This window comes from Schistocerca piceifrons, chromosome 5 (assembly GCF_021461385.2).
Source record: "Schistocerca piceifrons isolate TAMUIC-IGC-003096 chromosome 5, iqSchPice1.1, whole genome shotgun sequence".
NCBI classification, from domain to species: domain Eukaryota; kingdom Metazoa; phylum Arthropoda; class Insecta; order Orthoptera; family Acrididae; genus Schistocerca; species Schistocerca piceifrons.
This window is the reverse complement of record NC_060142.1, coordinates 280,838,871-280,866,020: the sequence shown is the minus strand read 5'-3', so window position 1 is coordinate 280,866,020 and position 27,150 is coordinate 280,838,871. Positions and strand designations below refer to the sequence as shown.

Here is a 27,150-nt window from a genome sequence, read left to right as displayed (position 1 = left end):
CTGTCGTTTCTACAATCCTTCCTACTCCTTTTCTTGAATACGAGGAGAATTAGTGCCCTATTTTAATCTTCTGGAGTTTTCTTTTCATTCCCACACTACCCTCATCGCACGATACAGCCACTTTTTCCCAACCTCCCCTACTGCCTTCACCATTTCGTCATTTACTTTGCCCACATCTGGTGCCTTTCCTTCTTTCATCTTGTCCAGTGCAATTTTCATTTCCTTCCACATCAGGACCTCCCTCTGTCCCCTCACTCCCAAGGTTTAGTTCTCCTTCCTTCCATTTATTATCTCATCTCCAAGTCCATTCGGATTTAGCAAGTGTTCAAAGTACTTCTTCCACACTATCTTCAGTGTCCCTTTGTTCTGAACCTCTTTCCCATTTTTATCCAATCATTTTTGTATCCTCTCTCAAATCATTCCTCTTGCTTTTGACCATTCCATATAGTACTTTCTCACTTTTCTTATATCTTCCCCCATCTCTGTGTTCATTTTCCATCCAATTTTTCTCTCCTCACCCACTTTCTTATCTGCCTCTTTCTTCTTTTTCTTATGTTGTGTCTTGCTGATTTGGTCCATTTTTGGAACCGTAGTCTGAAGACCTTGTTCTTCCTTCCCACTACCTCCTTGACTCTTTCATTCTACCATGGTGTTTCCTTCCACAGTTTTCTGCTACTTATCCTTCTCCATAGTGCTACTGCAGCTTCTTCTATAACATTTTTAAATTGTCTCCATTCCTCTTCTCCTGCTTTTGATTCATCCTTTGGCAACATTTCTCTTTTAATCTCCTGGTATTCATCCTTGACTTGGTTTTTCTTGTTTCCATACTGAAATTCTCCTTTTTTGGTTGTCTTGTCTTCTTCCATTCCTTAATGATTCTCCTGCTCATCGCCAGTAGCTGTGGTCATTATGCAATGCCTCAGATGGTACCTTTATATCCTTCACAGTCCTCTTCATTTCCCAATCATAGAATATGTAATCCATGAAAGATTTATGCACTAGATTCCTGCTACTTTGTGCCTCTCTTTTCTGAAACCAGGAGTTACCTATCATTTGTCTTGAGAATTTCAGCAAACTCTTTCCTTCTTCATTTCTACTTCTCCATCCTTCTGCTCCCAGTACATTTTCGTACCCTCATCTTTCATTCCTTTCATGTGCATTAAAGAGTCCCATGACTATTATTCTTGTCCATTCAACTACTTTTGAGTTCTTCCACAAAGTCTGCCTCCCCTTGTGATATACAGCCCTCTTCATGGGCCTATCCTGTACCACCTATTTCATTATTCTGATATTCATTATCCTATTGCTTATCCTTTGTACATATATGTTTATACCATATCTTACAAATACTTCCACACCCTTTTGTTTTTGTCTTCATTCTCCATTTCCACTCCAATACAATATGTAACTATTCCTCAGTTCCCTACTGCCTTCTCCTTTCCGCGTTGTTCCTCCTGTGCCTAACATATCCAACTTTCTCCTTTTCATCCTATCCACCATATCCTCTACCTGTCCTGTGAGTGTTCCAATGTTCAGAATTCCAATTTGTAGTCAGTTTGCCTTTCTGGGTCATCACTTTTTATGTTCATCCTTTCCAAGTCTACTCTCCTTGTTAAAGCTGGTTGTTGATCCACTGTTGACTAGCTGGACCTATCACAGCTTGACTAAGAGACTGATTAACTGACACATCTCAGAGTTCCTACAGGTAAGAAAGCTTAAACTTTTCCTGAGTATATCGATGTATATTTTTACAAAAAAGGTAAAGGTGAGGTCTAGGTCTCATAGCTCTTGGATCTAGCTTAAAAGGAAAGTCCATTATCGATAGTATGTGCTCGTAACCATTAGCTGAAACTTGGATTTCACACAATCTTTCAAAGTATTGCAACTGCCTCTGCAATTGTTATGGTCGCTTTGCATGTTCCTTTGGAGAATAGATAAGCTACGAGTTGAATTATATAAATCTGTTGTGATGAGTAATTGGTACTTTTGCCACAAATTGGATAAACTGCCACCGTCCTAATATTACAACTTCCACATATTATCTCTTTTACAACGAATAGATTGCAAGGATGAAGTGAAACATTGTGTACAGATTCCTTGCTGGTGTTCAGACACTGGAATACAGTTAAGTTCTCTTGCAGTTCTTTTAGCTTCACAAATATTAAATTTAGTTTTTATGGTAAAGTTTGATATTTTTTTATGGAGCACCACAGACTGTCAGCATGATAAACATTGTTGCAGCTTATGTTGATGTAGCAGTAGATTCACTCACTCATCCTATTCCATCAATCTCTTCATAAAGGAGAGCCTTCAGAGATGTGGAATGAGTGAAGCTGTACATAACAGGCAGGAACACTGATTGGTGACTTCTTCTTAAAGCATACTAACAACAAATTATGACTAGCACAAATCTACTCAAACTGATAAAAATGGTAAAAAAAGTGACTTCTCCCCTATGCTATGTGGCTACTGCTGTTATTGATTACTTCAAACAAAGCATTTTAACTTAACACAGGCCACTATTATCTGTCTGTATACAGGTAAAATCAGGATGTAGCTGATACAAATGTTAAGAGTTGAGCAGAATAATATTACTAAATGCAAGTACCCAGACATATGGTGCAAGTGCCTAATTTGATATTCCTTACTTTGTGTTGAAATGTTTAAGGGTTTTCAGTTTTTTACCTGATATGCACTGGGAATCTGTTCACAGACTTCTGTACCAGATAGAAAACTCCATTCAAAACCCTAAAGAGGGATGCATAATCTCTATGGAAAATATTTCTGCTCCAGTATTGTCATTGGGAATTGCCAATGTTATCCTAAATTCACTCTTTGTTATTAACCTTAAATACCATTACGGGGTATATATGTTGGCATGTAAATGCAAGAATCCCTAGGTTCCAGGAGAGGCTTCTGTAAGATGTTCAGTTATCAACCTTACAAAGTATTTTTATTGGACGCACCTGTAGAATAAATACTTTGTTCATATCAATATAATATAGCTATTCTTTTATAAACCTTATAGTACTGTGGTCTTGGAAACAACTGCACATGTTCTGGAGTGTTGTATAGTAGTATAATATTTACAGTACTTGCAGCAGCAACTTTTATAAACTTTATCATAATGTTACCTGTTTAATCGTGAGAAAATGAAGGTTCAAACTAAACAGCAAGACACTGCATGAATTGCAGTTTATTAAAGGACACTGTGAGAATGCTGAGTGTACAGTTTGTAGTTTGAAATTTAGCATTGCACGTGAACAATGTACAGACATAGTAACTCACATGAACTCCAACAACAATAAAACAGACTGAAGTGATGAATGAAAATTTGTAGCAAGGCCAGGATTCGAACCTGGGTCTCTGCTCACCTTGCCTGTGCACTAACTGAATGGGAATTTGGATTGAGGAGGGAGGTGTGCTCGGGTAGCCCATGCAGTTGTGCTGAGCCAATGTGCCAGGATTGTGTATTGGTTGGCACATCTGCTTAGTGAATGAAAGACCTGGGTTCAAATCCCAGCCTTGGTATAAATTTTCATTTCTTGCTGCAGTCTACATATATATACATTGAAGAAGTATGAGGCTTGGAAAGGTCTCTGGAACCAGATAGTTTCATTTGAATAATAAAGCTGCACTACAGGTTAACTCGTAAAGGGGTAATTCCGTGTCAATTCAACACAGCACTTAATCTGATTCACTCAGTTCTTTCAAATTTGGTGCATCCATTGATCCAGATAAGAGATGGAAGATTACCGATTTGCATAAGTATACGACAATTGTTAAGAAAGTTGCAGGTTTACAAAGTCTGGAAATTGTGTGAAATTTATATGTGTCTGTCTCAATATAAATGACTGTGATTCTGGTTCTAATCCAGATACAGCAATGAAACTTATATCACTGAAAAGCTAATGAGTAGAGATAACATCGATATATGCAGCATGGGAGGTTTATAAGAATTTCCATATTCAAGGTCATTGAACTTAATCAATGACCTCGAATATCTCAGAACACCCCACATTTTTTTGGAAAAAAATAAAATAAAAAAAAGAGTGTCTATTGCTCCAATATGTTACTACAAACATGGTAAATATAAGGGTGGCACACCATAATGCCCCCAAAATTTATTTCTTTTATGTCATTACACTTACAAAATACAGTAGACAGCTGCATATCCAGTTTTTCCAGAACAGTGGTCAGTAGCACTCAATATTATTCTGAACACAGTGAAAATTTCTTACTATGAACAGTCAGTCAGTCAGAGTTTTATTTCAACTAATCATCATTAGCTTGTCATGGGTGTGACTTGTTTACTCACACTACAATATACATTCTTAGACATGAAGCCTGACTGCTGCAGAGACTAAGTCAGAGTCATTCTCTTAAGCTGGCTAATAGACCATCCCTCAGAGTTTCAAGTTCAGCCATATTAGTGATCTGGCAACGTTGCAGACTGTGAAAGTGTATGAAGGAAGTGCTGTCATTCTTTGCAAACTGTTATAAGACCTGTATTTGTTTGTGGTCTGGTGGTAAACATCACACAGTGTGCATATGAAGTTGTGAGTTCTAGATTCCTCAGTGTGTTGTGTATTAGGTATTAAACTGCTTCGTCATGCCGTAGCCCCCAGTGGTTCACAACAGGCCACAGCAGTCCACCCACCCCACCACCGCCCCACACCGAACCCAGTGTTATTGTGTGGTTCGGCCCCCAGTGGACCCCTACAGGAACGTCTCATGCCAGACGAGTGTAACCCCAAATGTTTGCGTGGTAGATTAATGATGGTGTATGCATACATGGAGACAGTGTTTGCACAGCAATCGCCGACATAGTGTAACTAAGGCAGAATAAGGGAACCGGCCTGCATTCACTGAAGTAGATGGAAAACTGCATTAATAACCATCCACAGGCTGGCCGGCACACTGGACCTCGACACTAATCTGCCTGGCGGATTCGTGCTAGGGTCCAGCACGCCGTCCCACTCGGGATGCAGCGCATTAGACCTCGCGGCTAGCCAGGCGGGCCTCAGTGCCTTATTTTTTTAAATCGTATTTCAGGAGTCTGATGGAACCTCAATTATAATTCACTTCACTGTTTCATACACCAGTCGTAGCAAAAATGTCTAGAAACAGTTCCGTCAAACAGCTTGTGGCCACAACAAAATCAGAACAATTCATGATGGAGAGTTTCCATGCCCTACAGCAGCCTCTGACTACCGATCATTCGTCGCTACCACCTAACGCCAGGAGCTGTCCGACCAGGAGAATGCTATGCAGGACTATTGGTGTATTTATCGACTGTCATTTTGTTATTTGCAATTCTAGTATTTATCTTGCTGTTGTGTATTGGATTTTGTATTCCTGAAACTTACAAATGTTGTTCAAGAGTTGTAAAATAGTCGCAAGTGGAAAGATGTCCAACATTTATTGTTAATGGAGGGGAGAAAGTAAAAGAGACGGTTCGGCACCTCGGTATTATGTGTGGGGTGAGTGCTTTTGGGAAAACACATTGGAAAAATGTTCTCTTGCTTGAAGAAAGATTGCTCTGGCATGAATGAATGATTTTCCACATTCATGTAGTCTCGATATTAGACACGTATGGTGAACTCAACTGAAACCATTTAAACGTCGTGCGACACTTGCATTCAATAGGCAAGGTTCAGAAGTCCGGAGTAGGAGTACTGGATGCTCTAACTCGAAGCAACAAAAGTCAGAGGGATGACTATTGCTGTATTTTTGCTTGAACTTTATCAGTTCGCTCATTGAAATTTCCTATGCAATATTATTACTGGTGATATCTTATGAGGCCTTTATGTTACCTTTTTAAGAAGAAATTAGTGACTGAGCTCTGACAAATGCCATACACTTGAACAAAGGGCAGTCTGAACATATTTTGCATCTGTTGGCTCAAAATAGGTGTTGTTAAGTACAAACCACTCCCCAGGAGTACATCTATTTCAGCTGGTATTTTTTGCCAACAAGCAATAAACATTTTGGTCGCAGTGTAATAAAAACAATCTACAAAACTGTATCATATGTTGCTACTCTGCTGATTTCACAAACAAAACTGTCCAGGAGTTTGTTTTAAAAGTCACCCCTCATTCACTTATTCCTCAAAACATTAACCATTATTACTCCTTATCAAAAAACTATCAAGAAAACACCATTCTGGATGAAAATGCACTGCAAACCTGGTTTGACATCTTTAACTCAGGTCCTGTAGATTTCTTGAGGCATGGAATCGGTAAACTACTTGAGCATAAATAGCATTGCTGGAGCAGACGCTGTCAGAAAAGCTGTCAAAAAAATAACTTTGCAAGAGCACACAAATAAAAAGTAAACATATAAGTAATATGATCTTATCTTGAAAAGGAGAAAACCAACATTTACACTCCAAGATGCCATACGGAGCACATCACACCAGCTAAGATGTACACTTGGTAATGGCAAATCGCCGAAATGAGCTCATTTAACTTGTATCACTATGAGTAAATAAATAAATAGTGCAGCAAAAAACTTGTACTTAAAATAAAATATGTTGTTCTTCAACCTCGCTGTGGGCCCACTGGAAAGGAAATTCTGTTTTCATAAAACATTAAGTATCTGTAACACGAACAAGTCTATATGGGCACAAATTAGTAAGACATTACTCGCGCTGGACTCTCAAACAGTCTATGTTTACTTGCTGTCCTGTGTCACTCTCAAGTAGTAAAGAAATGTTGCGGTTCATAAATAAGATCTCCTTGTTGATTTTAGATCTGGCTGTCTGTAGCTTTGTCACAAAACTGATGAAAATGTGGCCTTCATTGAGAGTGGAAATGCAATCCATAGCAACCTTCACTTCACAGGCTTCAGTGCTAGCAAAGAGCTACAGTATTAGTCTCTCCTTCATTGATGCTGTTGTGGCTACAACAGCTAAATTACAAAATTATAATGTAAAAGATTAGTTGCAATTTCCACATGGAATGACTTTCTTGGCACCAAAACCATTAACTGATAACTTTATTTCACACCTTACGTGCACATCACTCAAGTTATTCAATGAAAGCGATATGAATAGACTGACTGAATTTGGCAGGATAATTCTGTGCCATCCAGGAAGTAAGTTATTGTTTGCAGAGTTGCCAAACAAATCCATGATTGTTGTTGAGATTCAGTTATACTGCTACCAGGGAGAATACCAGCAGAAGTGTTCCTTGAGTTGGCAGTGAAGTGACTACAGATTCTGTCTCAAAGACATGGGTGTCAAGGGTCAGAATACCAAAAATATATGTCACTTGAGTCTTATTTGTATTTCTGTAGCCAAGTTCAGGGACTAGAGCATAGTTACTAATAAACTTAGGTCCACCGACTATAAACAGAACATTATCACCAAGAACTGCCACAATTAACTGTGTTTTTGTTTTTGGAGCATCTGCAATGTTTATATTGTTAACGTTATAAGTAGGCGACACATCTCTTTTTATAATTATAGACTTAGAAAATATTTTTCTTGTGGTCGCTGTCATTGACACTATCCCCAAAAGAGGGGAATGAAGAGACAACACCACCACATGGACTGCAAAATGTGAGCATTCACAGGGCAAATTCATGAGTTATGAATAACAAAGTTCCAGCCAAGAATGGCTACTTGCACAAACTGCCATTTGTCGGGTAGCTAACATGAAACTCTGTTCACAGATCTTATGGAGCAAGTGGAATCAATATTCCATCATTAGTCATCAGAATATCAACCAGTGATTTAAAAAAACATAATATGGGGTGACATCAAAATTTACGCACACCATAGAAAAGAACTGAGCTTTTCTGCACTCTGTAGTAAGACACAAGTAAATAATTTTTCTCACAAGCATATATTTCATTTCCTCCTCTTCTCATAGCATTTGTTTTAGTATGAAGTGAGAAAAAAAAAAAAAAATGGTTCTGAAGCATGATATGATATGAGATTCTTATCATAGCCCAATCAAAAACATTGCAAAAACCAAGGCATTCTCCATTCTTTCGTCCACCTGCTTTGAATGACATTGGTGGTGATGCACTTACTCTCCTGGTAACTATCTAAATAAAGATAGCATTGGGGTGTTGAACTTCTTATGGGTAACAACTCTGATTAAGCTCTACTTCATACTGCTCTGTTAGCAGGCATTCACTATACGCAGATTTGTGACTACGAACACCTGCCCTTCTACACTGCCTCACATTTCCCTGAAGAACAAGCAGATAATGGAACCAAACACTCCTAAAATTTGGTAGGAAACACCCACCAGTCTGCTAAATCTAATATACAATGCACCTGTCTCATTAGCACCAAGCAGGCACAGAGTTCATTCATGTAGTAATTACATGAATTCTGCACGTAATTCCTTAACAGATATTACCATCTGCTACGGAACTGAAATGACAGTCACTACACACATTTATTTTACAGTTAATTGATTGAAACATATTTGCCGTGAATAAAGTGACATCACAAACCAATGACTACGGAAAGTTAAAGTAGTATTACACAGAAAGCAAGACAAATGTTTGCAAATCTCCAGTATTGTCTCAAAACATAATTATATAAAAAGCCATCCAGAAAATGTTCAGCAACTTAATGACAGTCAACAGACTTCTAGGACTGGAGCTGAATTATCCTACTATGTTTGCTAGATATTTATGTGCAACTTCGATGAAATATTCTGAACAATACATGCGTAACAAGTGACAGTGAGTTGGAAAGTTGCATTTTTTACTGCAAGAAGGTTATTTTATGAGTAAATTATAATGTGTCTTGTCATTTATGTTGTGGGAAACTTGCTTATTTCTACTTTTGCCTCTACTACAGCAATGAGAGAATTTTCACATTCTTGATGTCTCACTAGCTGTGACTGGTTTAATTTTTGACTGCTTTTTGAGCGCACATTTTCTGTCATTACATGCGGTTTCCAGCACAGTAGCCTTTCTTTATTGGAACTTTGTTATTTGTAACTCATGAAATCTCCCTGTGGATGTTCACGTTTTGCAATCAATGCTGTGTTATTGTCTTCATTCCTCTCTTTTAGCAATAGTGCAAATAATAGTGATCTCAAAAAAGAAATTAAGTCTATGAGTATGAAAGAAGACGTATTGCCTCCTCACAACATTGACAGTATAAACACTGGAGATGCTCCAAAAATGTGAATCACATCTGCTGATGAGCTTTTTAGTTTTCTTTAGCGGTTAGGTTTTACCATCTAGTTACAGTTGGTGGACTTTCATGTTGAAAGTGCACAGTATTGGATTTTATATGTCTTAGTAGAGTTGGAAAGTTCAGTCTTAAGGAAAAGGTTGTAGCAACATCAGCTGACAATACAAATACCAATTATGGAAGGAAAAAGAGAAAGATGAAAATGATGCTTATTTTAAGTAGCAAGAACAGGGAAACAATAATTAAAAGGCGCAAGATGTCCTGCTCATATTGTGTACAATGCTGTCCATAGTGGTGCAGGTGGCTTACCCATTGATATACAGCTCATAATTGATAAAATCTGCCAGTATTTCCTTATTTATACTGCATACATTGAAAAATCAATTTTTTTTGTGAGTTTGCTGAAGAAGAAACAAGTGTCCTACCACCCAGAAGAATTTTTTTGAAAATCTGCTCTCCCTTCACTTTTTTTCCTTCACCGACTCTCCACCATCCCCACCCCTTTATCTCCTGGATCCCTACTCGTCACTGTTGATGCCAACTCCCTGTATACCAACATCCCTCATGCCCATGGTCTTTCTGTTATTGAACACTATCTCCCTCAACGTCCTACAGACTCCAAACCCACTACCTCATTCCTCATACAGCCTACCAACTTTATCCTAACCCGCCACTACTACTCCTTTGCAGGGAAGGTATACAAACAAATCCACAGCACTGCCATGAGCACCCGCATGACTCCCTCCTGTGCCAATCTGTTTACATGCCATCTAGAGGAGACCTTCCTAGCCTCCCAAAACACCAAACCACTAGTCTGGTTCAGATTCATTGATGGCATCTTCAGGACCTGGACTCAGGGTTTCACAACCTCAACACCTTCTCTCTCATCTGCTTCACCTTGTCTTCATCAACCCAGTGTGCCACCTTCCTAGACATTGACCTTCTCCTCTCTGACGGTATCATTTGCACCTCTGTCCACATTAAACCCACCAGCCACCAAAAGTATCTCTATTTCAGTGGCTGTCGTCCATTTCACACAAAAAAATCATTCCCATACAGCCTTACCACCCAGGGATGGTGTATCTGCAGTGATAAGAACTACCATGCCCAGTATGCTGAGGGTCTCGCCAAGGCTTTCACAGGCCCTGAAAGTCCACAAACAGATCTTACAGATCTTCCGTGCCATTCCCCCCACCACCCCAAGAACCAGCCACAAAGCAGTGCCCCCTTCATCACCCAGTACCATCCTGGACTGGAACAACTGAACCACATCCTTCACCAGGGCTTTGATTACCTGTCATGCCCTGAAATGAGGGACATCCTACCCAAATTCCTTCTCACCCCCCCCTACAGTTTTGTTCTGTCACCCATCCAATCTCCAAAGCATACTAGTCCATCCATATGCCATTTCCAATCCCAACTGCTTGCCACAAGAATCATATCCCTGTGCAAGACCAGCCCAATCCACCCATCCAGCTCTTTGTATTCCAGTCCTGTCACGGGCTTATTCTACCCCATCAGGGGCAGACCACCTGTGAAAGCAGCCATGCCATTTCCCAGCTCTGCTGCAATCATTGCACACCTTTTTGTTTTGGTATGACCACCAACCAGCTATCCACTAGGATGAAAGGCCACTGCCAAACATTGGCCAAGAGCAAAGGAGACCACCCTGTGGCACACCATACAGCTGAACAGAACATGCTTGGTTTCAATGGCTACTTCCCTCCCCGGAGCCATCTGGATCCTCCCCTCCACCATCAGCTTTTCTGCATTGTACAGATGGAAGTTATCCTTTCACTCACATTCTCTGTTTCCATAATTATACCGGCCTTAACCTACGGTAACATACTGACCCCACACCCTCGACTCAACAGTCCCCCCCCCCCCCCTCTCTGTCCTAACATCTCCTCCCCTTTCTCATCTCCCACCCTCTTTCTTTACCATCCTCTTTCTTTACCACCCTCTAACAACGCACTTTCCCATCTTTTCCCAATCTTCCTTTTTCACTTCTTTTTTACCCACCTCCCTGCCACACAACCTCCTGATGCTGCACCTGTTGGTATTCTAGACCCTGCACACTCTGCCAGACAGTGTTCCTCTCTCCCTCCACCCATATGCTATTGCTTCCCCTTCCCTACCCCTCCAGATTGCTGCTTGCATCCCACATGATAGTTGCATTCGGTTCTGAGCTGCTGGAGTTGGCAGTTATTCATGAGAGAGGTGTGGTTGCTTGTGTACATGAATGGTGTGTTTTTCTATTTTGGTGATGAAGGCTGTGGCCAAAAGCTTCATGTAAGTGTTTTTTAATTATGCCTGTCTGCAACTTAACATGTCTTCTTTACAGTAAATAACAATCCATCTTTTCCTACATAGTAAAAGTTCTGATATTAATAAAACCCAAATTTGTTACCGAGCGAGGCGGCACAGTGGTTAGCACTCTAGTTTCCTGTGATTTCCCTAAATTGCTCCAGGCAAATGCCGGGATGGTTCCTTTGAAAGGGCATGGCCAGCTTCCTTCCCTGTCCTTCCCTAATCCGATGAGACCGATGACTTTGCTGTCTGGTCTCCTCCCCCAAAAACAACCCAGTCCCCCAAATTTGTTAGCCTCACTTGTATGGCTTCTGCAGTTTGATACTTGATGAAAGTGAACTACTAGAGCAAATACCCACTAGTGAGAAGTACTACAGTACTAAAGTTCCAGTGAGTCTGTACCATCACCTTCAGTGCAAAATAGACGGTGTGGTGGTTAGCACATTGGATTTGCATCTTGGAGGACAATGGTTCAAATGTGTGTCTGACCATCCAGATTTAGGTTTTTCATGGTTTCCATAAATCGCTTCACGCAAATTCTAGGATGGTTCCTGTTGTAACTCAAAACATAGAAAAAACACGATATGACCTCCAGAACAAGAGTATTTAACGATATCATGGGGCAGTGGTCCACAATGGATACACTGTATTGTGTATCCATGTGGCAAGACAAGTACAGTACAGCTGTAGCGTGATGATTGAGAGCAGACTGAGGGCTATCACTGACAGCAACATTCGTGCAATGACGGCCAACATCAGACATTTTGGCCAGTGCCGTGCATCTAGTTCTACCACATCCCTTCTTCCATGGCGAAGTGGGAACCTGCTTCTCGGTGAGTTGATCCCTGCACAGGCAGCATTCCAAACCAGGCCAATGTCTTCGGAAATGTTGGACAGTCCCTCCTGTTTTATCAGCGTCCAGCTGACACGGACTAGCGGCACAGTAGGAGTCTTTCTGGCTCTGAAGCTGATAGCGGAGGCCACACCTTGTCCTTGTTGAGACCACACACAGAAGAGAAGGGGACTGCAGTACGGGGACAGGGCTGGTACCACAGCCTGATCTTCATCCGATACCTGATCTGTCATGGGCTGCCCCTACACAAAGGGAGGTGAGGGCATGGCCAGGATGGGTGACCAGGGCTGAGACCCTGTGGGCAGGAACAGCTCAGGAGCAGGAGGGCAGATAGCAGAGGGTCCAATAGAAGAGAAACGAATGGCAGAATTCACCGTGATGCATGTCTGCCACAGGGCAGCGACTGGGTTCCTCAACATTTTGATGGTGTGTCATTGTGCAGACCCCTGTGGCCAGATTGAACATGAGGCATCCCTGCTGGTGCTGCTGGAGGACCGCCAGAATCCACATGTTGTAACGTCCAAAGCCCCACCCCCATACCTGGTTGCCTGGCCAGAAGCAGGGAGACAACACCGCAGACCACCCCACAGGCGTTGGCAGCATGAGATGGAGGAGAGTGCGGGTTGACAGCCATGGAGGACTTCTGCAGGACACTTCTCATTTTTTGATTGGGAGTGGAAAGGTGGAGACAGCATGTGTTGAATGCCATTTCTGTGGCAGAACTCGCCAAAAACCTGGGAGCAAAATTGTGGTGCATTATCCAACACCAGCAAGAGTAATACCTCCAATAGCAAAAATTCTGCTGAGCACTGCAACTGTAAACTCACAGTGTAGACTGACAGTTGACTACGTACGGAAAGTGGGGATATGCATCAAGGACAATCAGCCAGGTAGCATCCAGTGAGAGGCCTGCGAAGTCTGCGTGATCTTGAGGGCATTGGCCAGGGGAGCTACTTGCTGTTGTCCGCAGCGATGACAGTTGCAAACAAGATGCTCGACCTGTTGGTCTATGCCTAGCCAGTACACATGGTGTGCAGTTTAGTTCACAAGATGCCCAAGTGACCTTGGTGCAAGGGCCTTAAGATTGTCTGATACAGAGATTCCAGGAGACTATCTGTGAGACCATTGATTCTTGGTTGGTGGTCTCTGTCCACCAGTTGGTGGCAGAAATGGAAGTAATGCCAGAATGAGTTTGAGTCCTAAGTGGGAATGCGCGTCCTGGCTGGCCCTGTTGTATGTACTGCCATACCTGTTGTATGTGCTTGCTATGGCCGCAGTCACACAATCCCTGGTGATGGGAAAAGTGTCTACCATCTGTAGAGCTGCTTCATCCAATTGGAAGCACACAATCTCATATGGTCAAACTCTGGTTCGGGGCCCATTGGAGATGGAGCAGGATATCTGCGTTGGCACGTTGAGTAGTATTGTGGAAGCAAATTTAATAATTGTACATCCTGAGGAAAGAGTGCCCAGTGCTGGCGATGGTTGGCAGTCTTCTCGGGTAACTTTGCTGCCAGGCCAAAGAGGGAGATCAATGGCCTATGATCTGTTATGAGATGAAACTTTGTTTTGTATAGGAATAAAAGAAATTTCTTCAGCACAAAGAAGATCATGGTGGCCCCTTTTCTGATTTGTGAATACTACTCCTGTGTGGCACTGAGCGTTTTCGATGCCCAAAGTCTAGGTGGAAGCCCAGTGGGTTACCACAGTTCCTTTGAAAGGGTATGGCTGATTTGCTTCCCCGTCCTGAAACCATCAGACCTCATTGTCAATGGGATGTTTAACCTTAATGTTCCTTCCTTCTGTGCAAAATTTGTGGGTTTTTTGCTCATATTTACATCCAAATTGTATATCAAAACTGCTGTTGAGCTCTCATGAGTTGTATGATAGATTATGTGAAAATTGATTATTATTAAGCCAATATTTATGGTTGTTCTAGTGTGTCCTGATTTTTGCTCATTTATTCTAAATTTCTGTGTGTTACTTTCAAAAATATTTGTCACTCAGGCTCCATGTAATGCCCAACTGGGTTAGAGCTGTTCTTACTGCTAGAGGCGGCAGTTCTGTGTACAAAATTTCACAACTTGTGTTCTCACAAATCACCAACAAATTTAATCTTTTTTTCTTGCTACTATGATATCCTTCCTGCTCTTGCAGTTTTAACAGCCAGCGGCATATAGTCTTGCAAGAGAAAACATTTTTAAAATATTCATGCATGATTCCATCTTGGTAACACCTTTCATATTCGGTAACCCCTTTCATATTCCTATCTCCTTATTTTTAAATTCTAAATGATGGGTTGCAAAAATTTCATACCTGGAACATCACATCCTACAACAAGAGGCTACATACATTTGCACATTAAGCACATAATTACTGATTCAATTTTACAGTAGTCGCTAAGCATTCTTAAAACAGTGCAGTATGTACTCGATCTTTTGTCAGTAGTTCGACATGATCATCCAACCAAACTCCTAGAAACTTTGTGTAGGGGGTTTGTTCAATAATACAGATCCCCGATTCTAGGTTGATATTTCTGGCTTTTGTTCATACATTTATAAAGCTCTTATATACCATTTTCTTTTCATGTATCACAATGCAATTGTCTCTAAATGAAATTATAGGTTCAGTTGTTCTCAGAGAGACCTCCTGCTGCAAATCAGCTTTAAGTGTCCTTTAGCAAAATGCAAGTGCCATCTCTGAAAAACACAGGCTTATCTGCTGGTGTGTGGTATTGTAAATCAATTATAAAAATAAAGAATAACCAAGGACCTAACATAGAACTGTAAGGAATTCCACAACTGATTCCTATATCTCGAAAAGTAATTTTTATTTTCATTACGTATTTGTACCACCTGTTGCCTGCCTGCAGATACAAATCAAACAAGCTGTAGGCATTTCGATGTCTACTATATTTGTATAATTTCCTTGGCAGCAGATCATGATTGCTCAGATCAAAGGCTCAGTGTACAGTATTTGCTTTTCCAGAAACCATTCTGAGCATTAATTAGTATGTTGTTTTCATTCAGAGTTAAATAACCTTTTATGCATGATTCACTTATTTCAGAAAAGCTAGCTAATGGTGACATATTACAGTTTTTTGTATGTACTGTGTATCATTCTTTAAGTTAAGTGGTACTGTTAGTAACTGTTTTGGTATTGTTGGGAACATTCTTGTACTGAATGATAGACTGAGAGTCTAATTCCATAAGATAACAGGGAGGAGAAAATATACCAAATAAGCCAACATCTCTGTCTCTAGGCCAGTGCAGTGAGAGATACTTATAAAGAACAAAACAAATAGAATGGAGCCTGCTAATTGGCTTTTATGTGTTGATGCCATGGTAATCTAGTTGGATCCTTAAGGAAATAATACACAGTGTGTTTCATTTTGTGTTCAGCTCATTGCTGTCTACATCTGGTGCTAGCGGGTCTTCTTTCAAGTTCTATTTGAAATGGCTTAAAATTAATCTGTAAATTAAACTCTGCCAACAAATGACAGGAAAAATTTGTTTCTGGACAGTCAAAAGCAACATTTAATGCAGATGAAACACATTTGTATCCATACAACTCCCAAACAAAGTAGCCATCATGCATTTGGGAGTTTGCAGAAGAGGGTCATCTAGTGAAAATGGAAAGAGCACTAATTGGGGGGTGAGGGGATGGTATGTATATTCTCTGCATACAAATGGAAATGGAAAATGTTCTAAATGCCATTTTTTTCACAAACTGCATTTTCAGTGCTGTTATGTTCTCAGTACTCTGCTGCATATCGCCTGATTCAGGTGACAAACCATGGAGAAAGTATTTAAAACATGCATTGTGGATGGTGCACAGTCCTTGTGCCAAACTGTACTTCTCTCAGGAGTTCCAAAATTTAAAAGATGTGAGAAGTAGTTTTGTTGACCATATTTGAGGCTATCAGCATTATAGTGACCTAACCCACTGCACACCGGTCTGTGGGAATGGCCACTGGAAGATACTGATGTTTACAGAATTGATGTGTAATGTAGTGATTGCAGCGTATACATAATGTGGTATGGTGTCCGGTAGTCGGCTATACATGAAGTTAACCATAAAAGTGTTTTTAGACCGTTTTTTGTGTGGGTTAGGCCACTATTGTTTCGGCGCACTTGGCTGTAATACACGAAATGTGTGGGATAGGCTTTAGATTGTTTTACACACTGTAGTCAAACATTGGACTAGATACACATGAGGCGTTAATGTTCATCATCCGTATCATCATTTACAGGAATGGTGTCACCACACGGCTGTGCAGATGTTTTCGAGTTACAGTAATAACCTTGGTACACCGGGGGGTACGAATTGCAGCAAGGTCATTAAATCAGTCTTTTTCTCATTAAATCAGTCTTTTCCTGTGTGCTAATAGCGTGTCCATTGGGATATAGTACATCCAGAGTCTCAATTACTTTCGACCCTCATTTAGCAAAACTGATGACGGCAAACGGGACAATCTGGCTCATTGGAGTACTTATAAAACATGATATGGGGAGAGGATGCTTTATACTGAAGCCACTGAATATGGAACCATTGCACCCTGGCATTTTGTGTTGACACTTTACATTTACGTATGTTTCTCTCTAAACATACTGTGGACATGAAATCATTCCTTGTCAAAGATATAGCAGTGTAAGGTGGTTGTTTTCGTGCAGCAATAATGACATTCATCCAGTGTGTATATGTTTGGGTGAAATTTCCTGTTCTTCATGATGATACCTAAGTCCTGGTTACATGGTTGGTATGAATGCCCACTGACTAGGAATTTTTGGTGGATTACTTCCGACGTGAAGTCTGCATGCAGAACCATGAATTGACATAGTAAGGGCATTTTTATATTCCGATTTTGCCTGCCGCATTGATCCGAGTACATAATCAGTCGCTTTGTTTGGATGTTATGTTTAATGTAATGCATAAGACACGATACAATTTCTTGCAGTCCTTGGGATGCTTTGCCCTCACTCCATACGTACATGGTAGCTTTCTTCGTACATTGGTCGTATATTATAGTAACTGATACCTGTCGTAAGTATCAGTAAAGTCGTCATCAAATCGAAGGTAATCACACTCGTATCGTTGTCATGATGCCTCCCTTCTGCTGCATTGCAATGCATTCCCGTCCGCGTGCACTCGGCCTTTCGTTGATGTGACTCTCTTCATGTTCTCATTTACCCTTCTCTTCAGTGCTGTCATCTGCAACATGTTTGATGTTATGGAGGTTACATTTACGGTAGGAATCACTTACAGGGGGATGAAAGGACAGATTAAATCTTGTATTAAATATCTGACCAAACATTGTAGCACAAGACCGGATTGTCATGCTCAGCTTTATATAAATGGTATAACTTCCCCATGCCCAGGTCTGGTGACAAATACTTCAGATCCACTGTTTCATTCATTCGTGCATAATGGCTGTGATATGCTGGAACCGTTTATGAAGTTCTCTACCGTAACCATTTTTGTTACTTGTATTTTGTTTTTAACACGGCATGCACCTCACTTATCGATGGGTGGGGTCTGGTGCTGCACTTTGTGCGAAAGATATCTGCAAAATGTTTTACACACCTTCACATCCACTCCCTCTTCATTCTGGAAATGGTGTAGGCGTGTTGTTACTCGTCGCGGCTCTGTAGTACCGTAGGAATACACCTGTGCCGTAGGGACTACCTTCACCATAGCAAAAATGTATGCCAACTACCACTTGAAACTACCTAAAGCACAGAACGAGTCAAGTAGATGTTGCTGGTGTTCAGGTGAAGAATGTCTACCACATTCCTTGTGACACGCGCATGCTCTGAGGGTTGGACATTTCTTTAGCACTACATTTCCCTTCACGTTAATGTATTCTTCCCTTTCGATTGCTTTTCTTTTTGAATGTTCCATGCCCACAGGTGTGCATTCTGGACACAGTTTCTTCCTCGTTGCGGTGTAATTACGGTACCAGTACTACAATCCCTTCCGATACGCCCATGATTGATGTAATGAGTGTGGTATCCTTCGATGTACCGGGTAGATTGGGCTCTGCTAATAAGACACGTAACTCATCCGCTGTACCACTTGCATGCTGGCTGAATTGACCAGGTGCACATTCCATGTCTGAGGCATCAGTAGTAGTCTCCAATCCAAATTGGTCTGAAATGGAAATGTTCCTTATCTGCACCGGTGTCCATATCAAATCATGTAAGTCCAACAAGGGAACGTAACATCATTTTTATCTCACAGTTCGACTTCAACGACATCGTCAGCAGGGGTACTGCACATGTCGTTCTGTAGTACACACACACACACACACACACACACACACACTAATGAATGTTCAGCGGTGTGTCGACCACAGTACTGGGAGTCTACACTGCAGCTGTGTCCTCCGTCAGCCGTCACATGCTGTGTGACGTATGGTACGCTGTCCCACCGGCTTACTCGCTATGTATACATGGCGCAATTGCTCCCTGTTTCATATGGCACTGCACAGTGCATAAACAACATCTGGCGCTGCCACTTCGTCCATGGTGTCTGAATACATGTTAGGAGATTGTAGGATGTAATGGTAGGGCATAAAGTGATGTTCTGTGTGAATATCTCATTTTTTCCAAAAATATGTGTCAGGCCACAATTGCACTGATAGCCTCATTTCTACAAGTTAAAAACTCAATGCTGTATTGCTGTACTTGTATTATCACTAGTAAAACTACTGCCTAGTATTAATGGCACTTGGAACAGAATATTACATTCTATTTTGTCAAAAACTGATATTTCTGAGACTTCGTATTTATGTTACATTTGTCATTGCTGCGGGAAAAAAACAGCCAACAACAAAAGTAACATAAATGCGAGCAGCTTTCTGAAGATTAAACTGTAGTTCAAAACCATGAACAGTGCTATTTGGTTGCAGTTTTCTTGTTCGCAAGAAGCAGTGTGTAAAAGCTTTCTTATTGACACTTATTCTTAATAAGGTATTTATTTTCTTATTTGTCTCACTGTGTTCTGCAGTAATGCGATGAGCAATACAATTGTATGGCATCAGAATATCTTCTCAATGTTTTGGATTTTTTTTTTTTTTTTAATACAGATCAGTTGTGTACAAACAGAGATACATTGTTTTCCATTCTTATAAAAAGAATCAGATTTGGCAACTTAAAACATTTTCCATTTCCACTCTTCAAATGTCCATATTACCATCCTCATAAAAATGAAGACAGGACAATAACTTCAGGTTGGTATTTGGAGTTTGCTTGCTCAAGCTTTCAAATACGTAAAGTAAAAACATTCAAAATGTGTTGTGCATGGGATCATGCTCTGCCACACAATGCACGAGTCTTCATACAGCCATAACCCTTCCATGTGGTGAAATTTTTAGTACCGCCAGTCAGCAAATATAAAAGTATCCCAAGCTTTTGGAATTGTTAAGAAAGAGGGATAGGAATGGGAAGGTCAAAAAGCAAGAACATATCACTCATCCTCGGCATGAGAGGACCCCAATGCAGAAGTATCAGAGAAAGGAGGAGGCCTTGGATATATCTGATCTTACCTCTTCATCTTTGTCTCCCCTTGTCATCATGGCAGTTGGACCCCTCTTATCCTGACTGAGGTATGAGTGACCTGCTCTTCCTTTTCAATGTTCCTCAACTTAGCCCCTTCTCCTCCCAAAGGAAGGAAGCAGTAATTCCAAAAACTAGGACAATTTCATGTACTATATCTGTATCGGCAGCACTCCAAATTTCCTCCTGAAGGTAAGTACTAGCAAGAAATTCTGCCTGTAATTTTATAAAAACTCTATTGAATTATCCTTTTGATACTAATGAAAAACATCATCTCATTCACCCAACAGTCCTGATCAGACTTTTGCCAAATCTTAGCATGTTTTGAAAGGATGCAGTGGTGTATACATCAGACTTTATACTTTTAACGCACATATGTTTGGAGTGCCCCTCACAGAAGATACAATTTATAAAAGTAAGTACTGTATAAAAGTTGATTGCAAGAATCATAGGGAGCATATCAATACACTACATTGTGTTGTACAGCACTCAATGCAATGTCACAATTACGTTACTCCATCAACCAAACCATCTGCCTCCATTGGAAAATTAAGGCTGAAGATCCCATTTATTTTCAGTTAGTGGAGACATAGTACTGTGTATTGGATAAAGAAGACTGGAACTAGCGGAATGTGAACTGTCAGACAGAAGGGAACACAAGTACATTAGGAACTGAAATAAGCAGTTCCAATCTCTCATTTTTTAAACAAACATTTATATTTGCAAGTAAAAATACAGATACTATATTTCCTGGGAGTTCTTTAAAACACATTGTAAAACTTGATTTCAAGTATTCTTGTATCAGATATAAAAAATTGATATACAATGACTTTCATAACACATAAATATTTTATCGTATCAACAACACAAAGTTTTCTTTTATGTTGATATATGCGAGAAGGTGGATTTCAATCCAGCATAGCTGCTTATTTCATACGCCTATATTTACAACTACAATTTATTTCTAAAAATACTGTGCCCCAGGTACAAAAGGAAATGCAGAAATCAGATTGCCGCCTGCCCCCCCCCCCCTCGCCCCCCATCTCTCTCTCTCTCTCTCTCTCTCTCTCTCTCTCTCTCTCTCTCTCTCTCTCTCTCTCTCACACACACACACACACACACACACGGATTGTTGTTACTTATTGATTGGTACAAATTCATCGAATGATACTTACTATGATGTAAAATGACAGATGACACCTCTTTCTAATACACAGTATTTTCGACAATATATCATAAATGGCTTTCATAGAATACAAATTTCATTATGAAATATCTGCATACTCCTATATTTGGTGCAGGTAAAACATATTTTAAAATCTCTTTGTGCACCCATCTGTAAGCAGACAGAATTAAGATCACATTTTCTCAAATATTTCCTCATAACCACAAGTAGTACATTTCCGAGTGTATGTGTCTTCTCCCTGATCAGGAAGTGGTTTTTCAGGACCAAACTCATGGGTATGAGTAGCTGACTTAGTCCGATCATACAGGCTACTGCGGACAGCCATGCGCAGGGCTGAAACGCAATAAAAGACTTTTTTTATGGGCAAGAAAACATCTGTGACTAAGATAATATGTTAAATTAGTATGTGAAATGACATTTTGTTGACAAACAACTGTTGTAATCTTCAAAGTAATTAGAAAAGCAAGTTGGCTGGTTTAAAAATTTCACAATTCCATTTGTTCAAAAATCAAATTACCTCCTAGCATTTTCTAAGATTAAAATTCATCATTTTTTTCAGCATTATGGTAATAATTGAAAACAGTAACACAATAAATAATGGCAATTCCTTCTCAGGATTCTTACTTAACTGAAAAGTCATATAAAAGATAAAGCCGGATTCACTGCTGGCACACCTAATATGGCAGTCCCACAATGCACAATGTGTGTGTGTGTGTGTGTGTGTGTGTGTGTGTGTGTAAGTAGACAACTACCAAGTAGCAGACAGCAACCCTGTTCTCCACTGGTCCAACCAAAAATACAGATGTAAGCCCTGATATAGTTGTTTTACTTTGTCTTTCATATCATGAACAGTCAAAGTACCAAAATCACAGCCCAATATGGATGACAAATTTATGTAGAACATGCCCATTGTAGGTAGATTAGCAAATGCAGAAATCAAATGCTCAAATTACAATAATAATAATAATAATAATAATGATGATGATGAGAAAATCAAAGTTAAAATTGCACTTTCCCCTTATGTTAGCAGTTGCCACATATCTGTTAGATGTGTAGACTATAACACATGAGAGCAGAAACTATCAGAGGACACATTAATAAAATATTATGCAAAAGATCTATCGGTCTGAGGGAGGCAGGTATTTAGAAATATTATGTATTCATCAATTACATGACCTTATATAAGGAATATTTTTATAGCTACATTATTCAAAGGATATCTTGATTAAAGCACTTGGTGCTGATGACAGGATTCCCAAGAGAATAATGAAAGAAGTTTTGGCTGACCTTAGTAAGATGGAAAGCTGACATCAAAGAAAAATAGATGATATTCCACCCAAAAGAAGGGGCATCCAAGAGTAAGATAGACAGACAGTGTTTAGGCTGATCTTACTATGATGGAGGAAAAGAAAAACGGATGTGTGTCGAGGCAGAGTGGGGGTGAGATTAAGGACCACTTTGTGCTACAGAAGAAGAAAAAGACAAAACACAATAGTACATCAACACAGCTTGTAAGACACGCTTTTAATTTAGTTTGTAATTCCTGAAAATTCCAGTTTCCTGTCTTGTGTGTCTGTTCAACATGCTAAAAATTTTTACTGCAAAATTGAGACCACTACTTTGTACACTAAACAGGAATGCATAGACCACATGAAAATTATTTTTATAACTTTTATTGTGGGTACAAATATCACAGTTTATTTTAAAGTAATTTTTATTATTAGCTATAAATCACATCAGCTAATATGGGGTAGAAGAAATTCTTGATCTTCTTTCGGAGGCTTCTGCACAAGTTTTGGTTAGCAACTACTCATAATATTCTTATTGTTCAAGTCATCATTTAAATATTTTATTGCCTTTTTTTATATTTTCTCAGTTAATCATCTTTCAAGAGAGCAAGGAGCAAGAATAACTATAATTTTTTTAATGTAAAGATGAAAGGACAGGTCTGTTAGTTTTTTTAACAAATTATTACTTTATTGAGTCCATTAATTACTTGTTCCTCTGGCCATCACAGAAACACAAAGTTTCATTCAGTAATTGACCAACGTGATGTCTCTGGGACTTGTGTATCTTCAGCATGTTTTTTTTTAGTTGTGCAACATTTGGTTTTTATAACAATGAAGAGTTAAGCTGTTTAGTTTCACTAAGTCTTACAACTAGTCAGTTATTGTCATGAAAGTGTCTGGTATGTTACAATACGGATTTTGTTTCATTAGTGAACTTTTTTTTTCTTTCTAATTGTTTGGTAGGGTATTCAGATTTGGGTGGAGGCCAATTACTACACCAGATAGGGAGCTGTATTTGATTCTACCCCACTCTGAACTAAGTGTTCCACTATTTTCCTGTTGTGGAGGAAACAGCTGATTGTGACATGGACTCAAAAAGTTGTTGGAAGTCCCCTGCTGAAACATTGAGCCATACTGCCTCCATAGCTGTCTGTGAAAGTTTTGCCAGTGCAGGATTTTTTTACATAAACTGACCTCTCAATTATGCCCCATAAATGTTTGATGTGTTGGGTGATCTGAGTGGCCAAATCATTCTCTCGAATTATCCAGAATGTTCTTCAAACTAATTGTGAACAACTGTGGCCCAGTGCCAAGGTGTATTTTAGTCCATAAAAATTCCATCATCGTTTGGGAATATGAATGGTTGGAAATGGTCACCAAGTAGCTGAACATAACCATTTCCAGTCAATGATTAGTTCAGTAAGACCAGAAGATCCATCCATTCCATGTAAACACAGCCCACACCATTATGGAACCACCACCAGCTTTCACAGTTGACAACTTGGGTCCATGGCTTGGTGGGGTCTATGCCATGCTCTAACCCTACCATCAGCTCTTACAGACTGAAATCTGAACTCGTCTGACCACACTGTGGTTTTCCAGTCATCTAGTGTGCAACCTGGTTTTCCAGTAATCTAGTGTGGTCACGAGCCCAAGAGAGGCACAGAACGTGATGTCATGCTGTTAGTGGCATTCCACAGCTGTCGTCTGCTGCCATAGTCCATTAACTCCAAATTTGATTGCACTAATGGATACATTCATTGTACATACCACACAGGTTTCTGTAGTTATTTCATGCAGTGTTGCTTGCCTGTTAGGACTGATACCTCTACATGAACGCCACTGCTCTCAGTCATTAAGTGAAGGCCATCGGCCACTGTGCATTGTCTGTGGTGAGAGGTGATGACTGAAATTTTGTATTCTTTGCATACTCTTGATACTGTGGATCTCTGAATATTGCATTCCTGAATGATTTCAGAAATGGTATGTCCCATGTGTCTAACTCCAAATAGTATTCTGCTTTCAAAGTCTGTTAATTCTCGTCATGCAGCCATAATCATGTCAGAAACCTTTTCACATGAATCACCTGCATACAAATGACAGCTCTGCCACTACACTGCCTTTTACATCTTGTGTATGTGATACTACTGCCATCTGTAATGTGCATATATCTGTCCCATCACTTTTGTCACCTTAGTGTAATATCTTATTGCTCAAAAATATCTCTAGAAAGTAGCCCTATTTTACTCTACAGAAGAATTCTTTTGCACTAATAAGTGGAACCTTTTGTGTTGAGCTCACATGTGCACAAGGAAATAAAGAAAACTGTTTGACAATATTATGAAAGTTTAGATTGCTACTTATCATAAAGAGGTGATGTTGAGTCACAGATAGGCACATGAAAAGACTGTCAAGTAAGTAAGATATTGGCCACAAAGCCTTCTTCCGAATTAAAAAACCACACACACACACACACACACACACACACACACACACACACACAGACACACACAGTTTCTGGCTGCCGAGGCCAGGGTGAGAGCAGCTGCGCATGATTGGAGAAGCATTCTGGGTGGTGAGGGTCAGGAGGAGGCTGGGGTGGTGAGTGGGAGGGACAGCAGGGTAGGGGTGTGGGACGGTAGGAGCTGGGGAAGAAAAGGAGAGAAGTAAAAATACTGTGGGTGCGTTGTTGGAATGGAGGGCTGTGGAGACTGCAGTGGAAAAATGAAGGTTGAGGCCAGGAGGGTTACAGGAACGTAGGATATATTGCAGGGAGAGTTGCCACCTGCGCAATTCAGAAAAGCAATTCTGAATTTATCAGGTGGAAACTCTCTCTGCAACATATCCTATGTTCTCGTAACCCTCCTGGCCTCAACCTTCGCTAGTCATTGTCCGTCACCCAACTGTCCCCTTCCCTGCCCCCTCTATACCACTGCAGTCTATACAGCCTTCTGTTCCAAAAGTGCACCCACAGTATTTTTGCTTCTCTCCTTTTTCTGCCCCCCTCCCCGTCCGGCATCAAATCTCTCGACTGCACTCAGCTGCCCTAGCCTCTCTCCACCTCGTCCCTGTGCAGACTCCCACAAGCAACAGTTTACCATACCACACCCATACCCTGCTATCCCTCCAACTCACCGCCCCCGTCTCCTCCTGACCCACACCACTTAAGACTGCTTCTTCCATCATGAGCAGCTGTTCTCTGCCTGGCCCTTGGCAGCCAGAGACAATGGTCATGAATGTAGTTGTTTGACAGTCTTTTTGTTGTGCCTATCTGCGACTCAACATCTCCACTATACGGTGAGTAGCAATCTAACCTTTTCATAACTTTGCCATTATTCCATCCTGGATTTTCCAATGGAAAATATTTAATACATCAATAGTGTAACGTCCTAAATGGAAATTTTATATATACTTTCAGATATTACTACAACAACTATACTTATAACCTTCTGTAGTGATATTTTAACTGAAAATGATGGAAAAAAATCCCTAGATTGTGAACATATCACACATTGTTAAGTGGAGTACTGTTATCTTTATTGTAGTAATTACAGATTATATTCTGTGCGCTGGTTACAACATTCTACAGGGTGAATCAGCTGGGACATGCCACACAGTATATATCCAGAATATATCAAGGTGCAGTTTTCATTGGACTAAAGAGAACAATGTTGCAAATTTTCCGATGTACATGACTAATTTTTAATGTTTGTAAATTATATCATTGCACCATTATTATTATTATTATTATTATTATTATTATTATTATTATTAGTACTGAACTACAGTGAAACCCCTATTTTATGTTTCTGTGCAGTCCAAGCATAAAAAATGCAAAATTGAGGAAAATACAGAATCGAGGAGAATGTTAAACCTCCCAAAAAATGAGCAAAAACATATGTAATTGGCATACGTGATTAAAAATTGCAGTCCTCACCAGTACATTATATAAAATCTGCCTAAGTGAAGAAAATTAAATGTACAATGTAATGTTTATACAATAATTTGTGGTAATAAATTTCATCAGTGCTTAAATTAATCATAGATGGGTAGCACCAAGTAAAAACTCATCAAAAAATTGAAATTGGTATCTGGGTACAAGGTAACTGAGCTATTTTCTGGCATGCTACTACCACAAATTATATGTCTAAACAAGTGTAAAGTAAAAATTGATGAATATGATGAATTACACTGAAAACAGTGACATACGGTGAAAGGCATCAGAATCCAACATGTGGCGGTGTGGATTTTCCTTCCGTAGTCAGTGGCAGTTTAATTGGGTCGTGTAGTCTTCACACTACTTTTTGCAGTCGTGAACGTCACTACTCGGCTTTCAAATATCAAATTTTGCAAGTGCTTGGGGATGACCACTGTTTGCATTTCAATTATTTATTTCCTTCACAGTGTGACATTTGTTAGCAGTATGCTGTTTCAAACCAATGGTGCATGGAAAGTATACCACAAATATGTCACACTTATCATTAAACGTCAATTAATAAGGCATCAATAATGGAAGGCTTCCAGAGATTTTACGATAACTAATGCACAATACAAAATTCAGATTAGTAAGCTGTAACATAATGGATAATGTCACAGTTAGCTTAGTTAGAGGTTATTGATTTGCAACTTACTACACACTTTTTAACTTAGTGTTGTTATCATGTTCTGGAATTTGTTCAAATGGCTCTGAGCACTATAGGACTTAACATCTGAGGTCATCAGTTCCCTAGAACTTAGAACTACTTAAACCTATCCAACCTAAGGACATCACACACATCCATGGCCGAGAC

The 27,150-nt window shown here is 40.0% G+C and overlaps 1 protein-coding gene across 1 annotated transcript in view; it reads right to left on the bottom strand.

Moving 5' to 3' along the window:
* Nucleotides 1-20,580: 20,580 nt before the first annotated feature.
* Nucleotides 20,581-27,150, bottom strand: part of LOC124798715 (DNA repair protein complementing XP-A cells) — a 39,629-nt gene continuing 33,059 nt past the window's right edge. Inside the window, exon 6 of the mRNA XM_047262242.1 lies at nt 20,581-21,404. Coding sequence (XP_047118198.1) covers nt 21,244-21,404 — 161 coding nt within the window. The 3' untranslated portion in view covers nt 20,581-21,243. The remainder of the gene's footprint in view (nt 21,405-27,150) is intronic.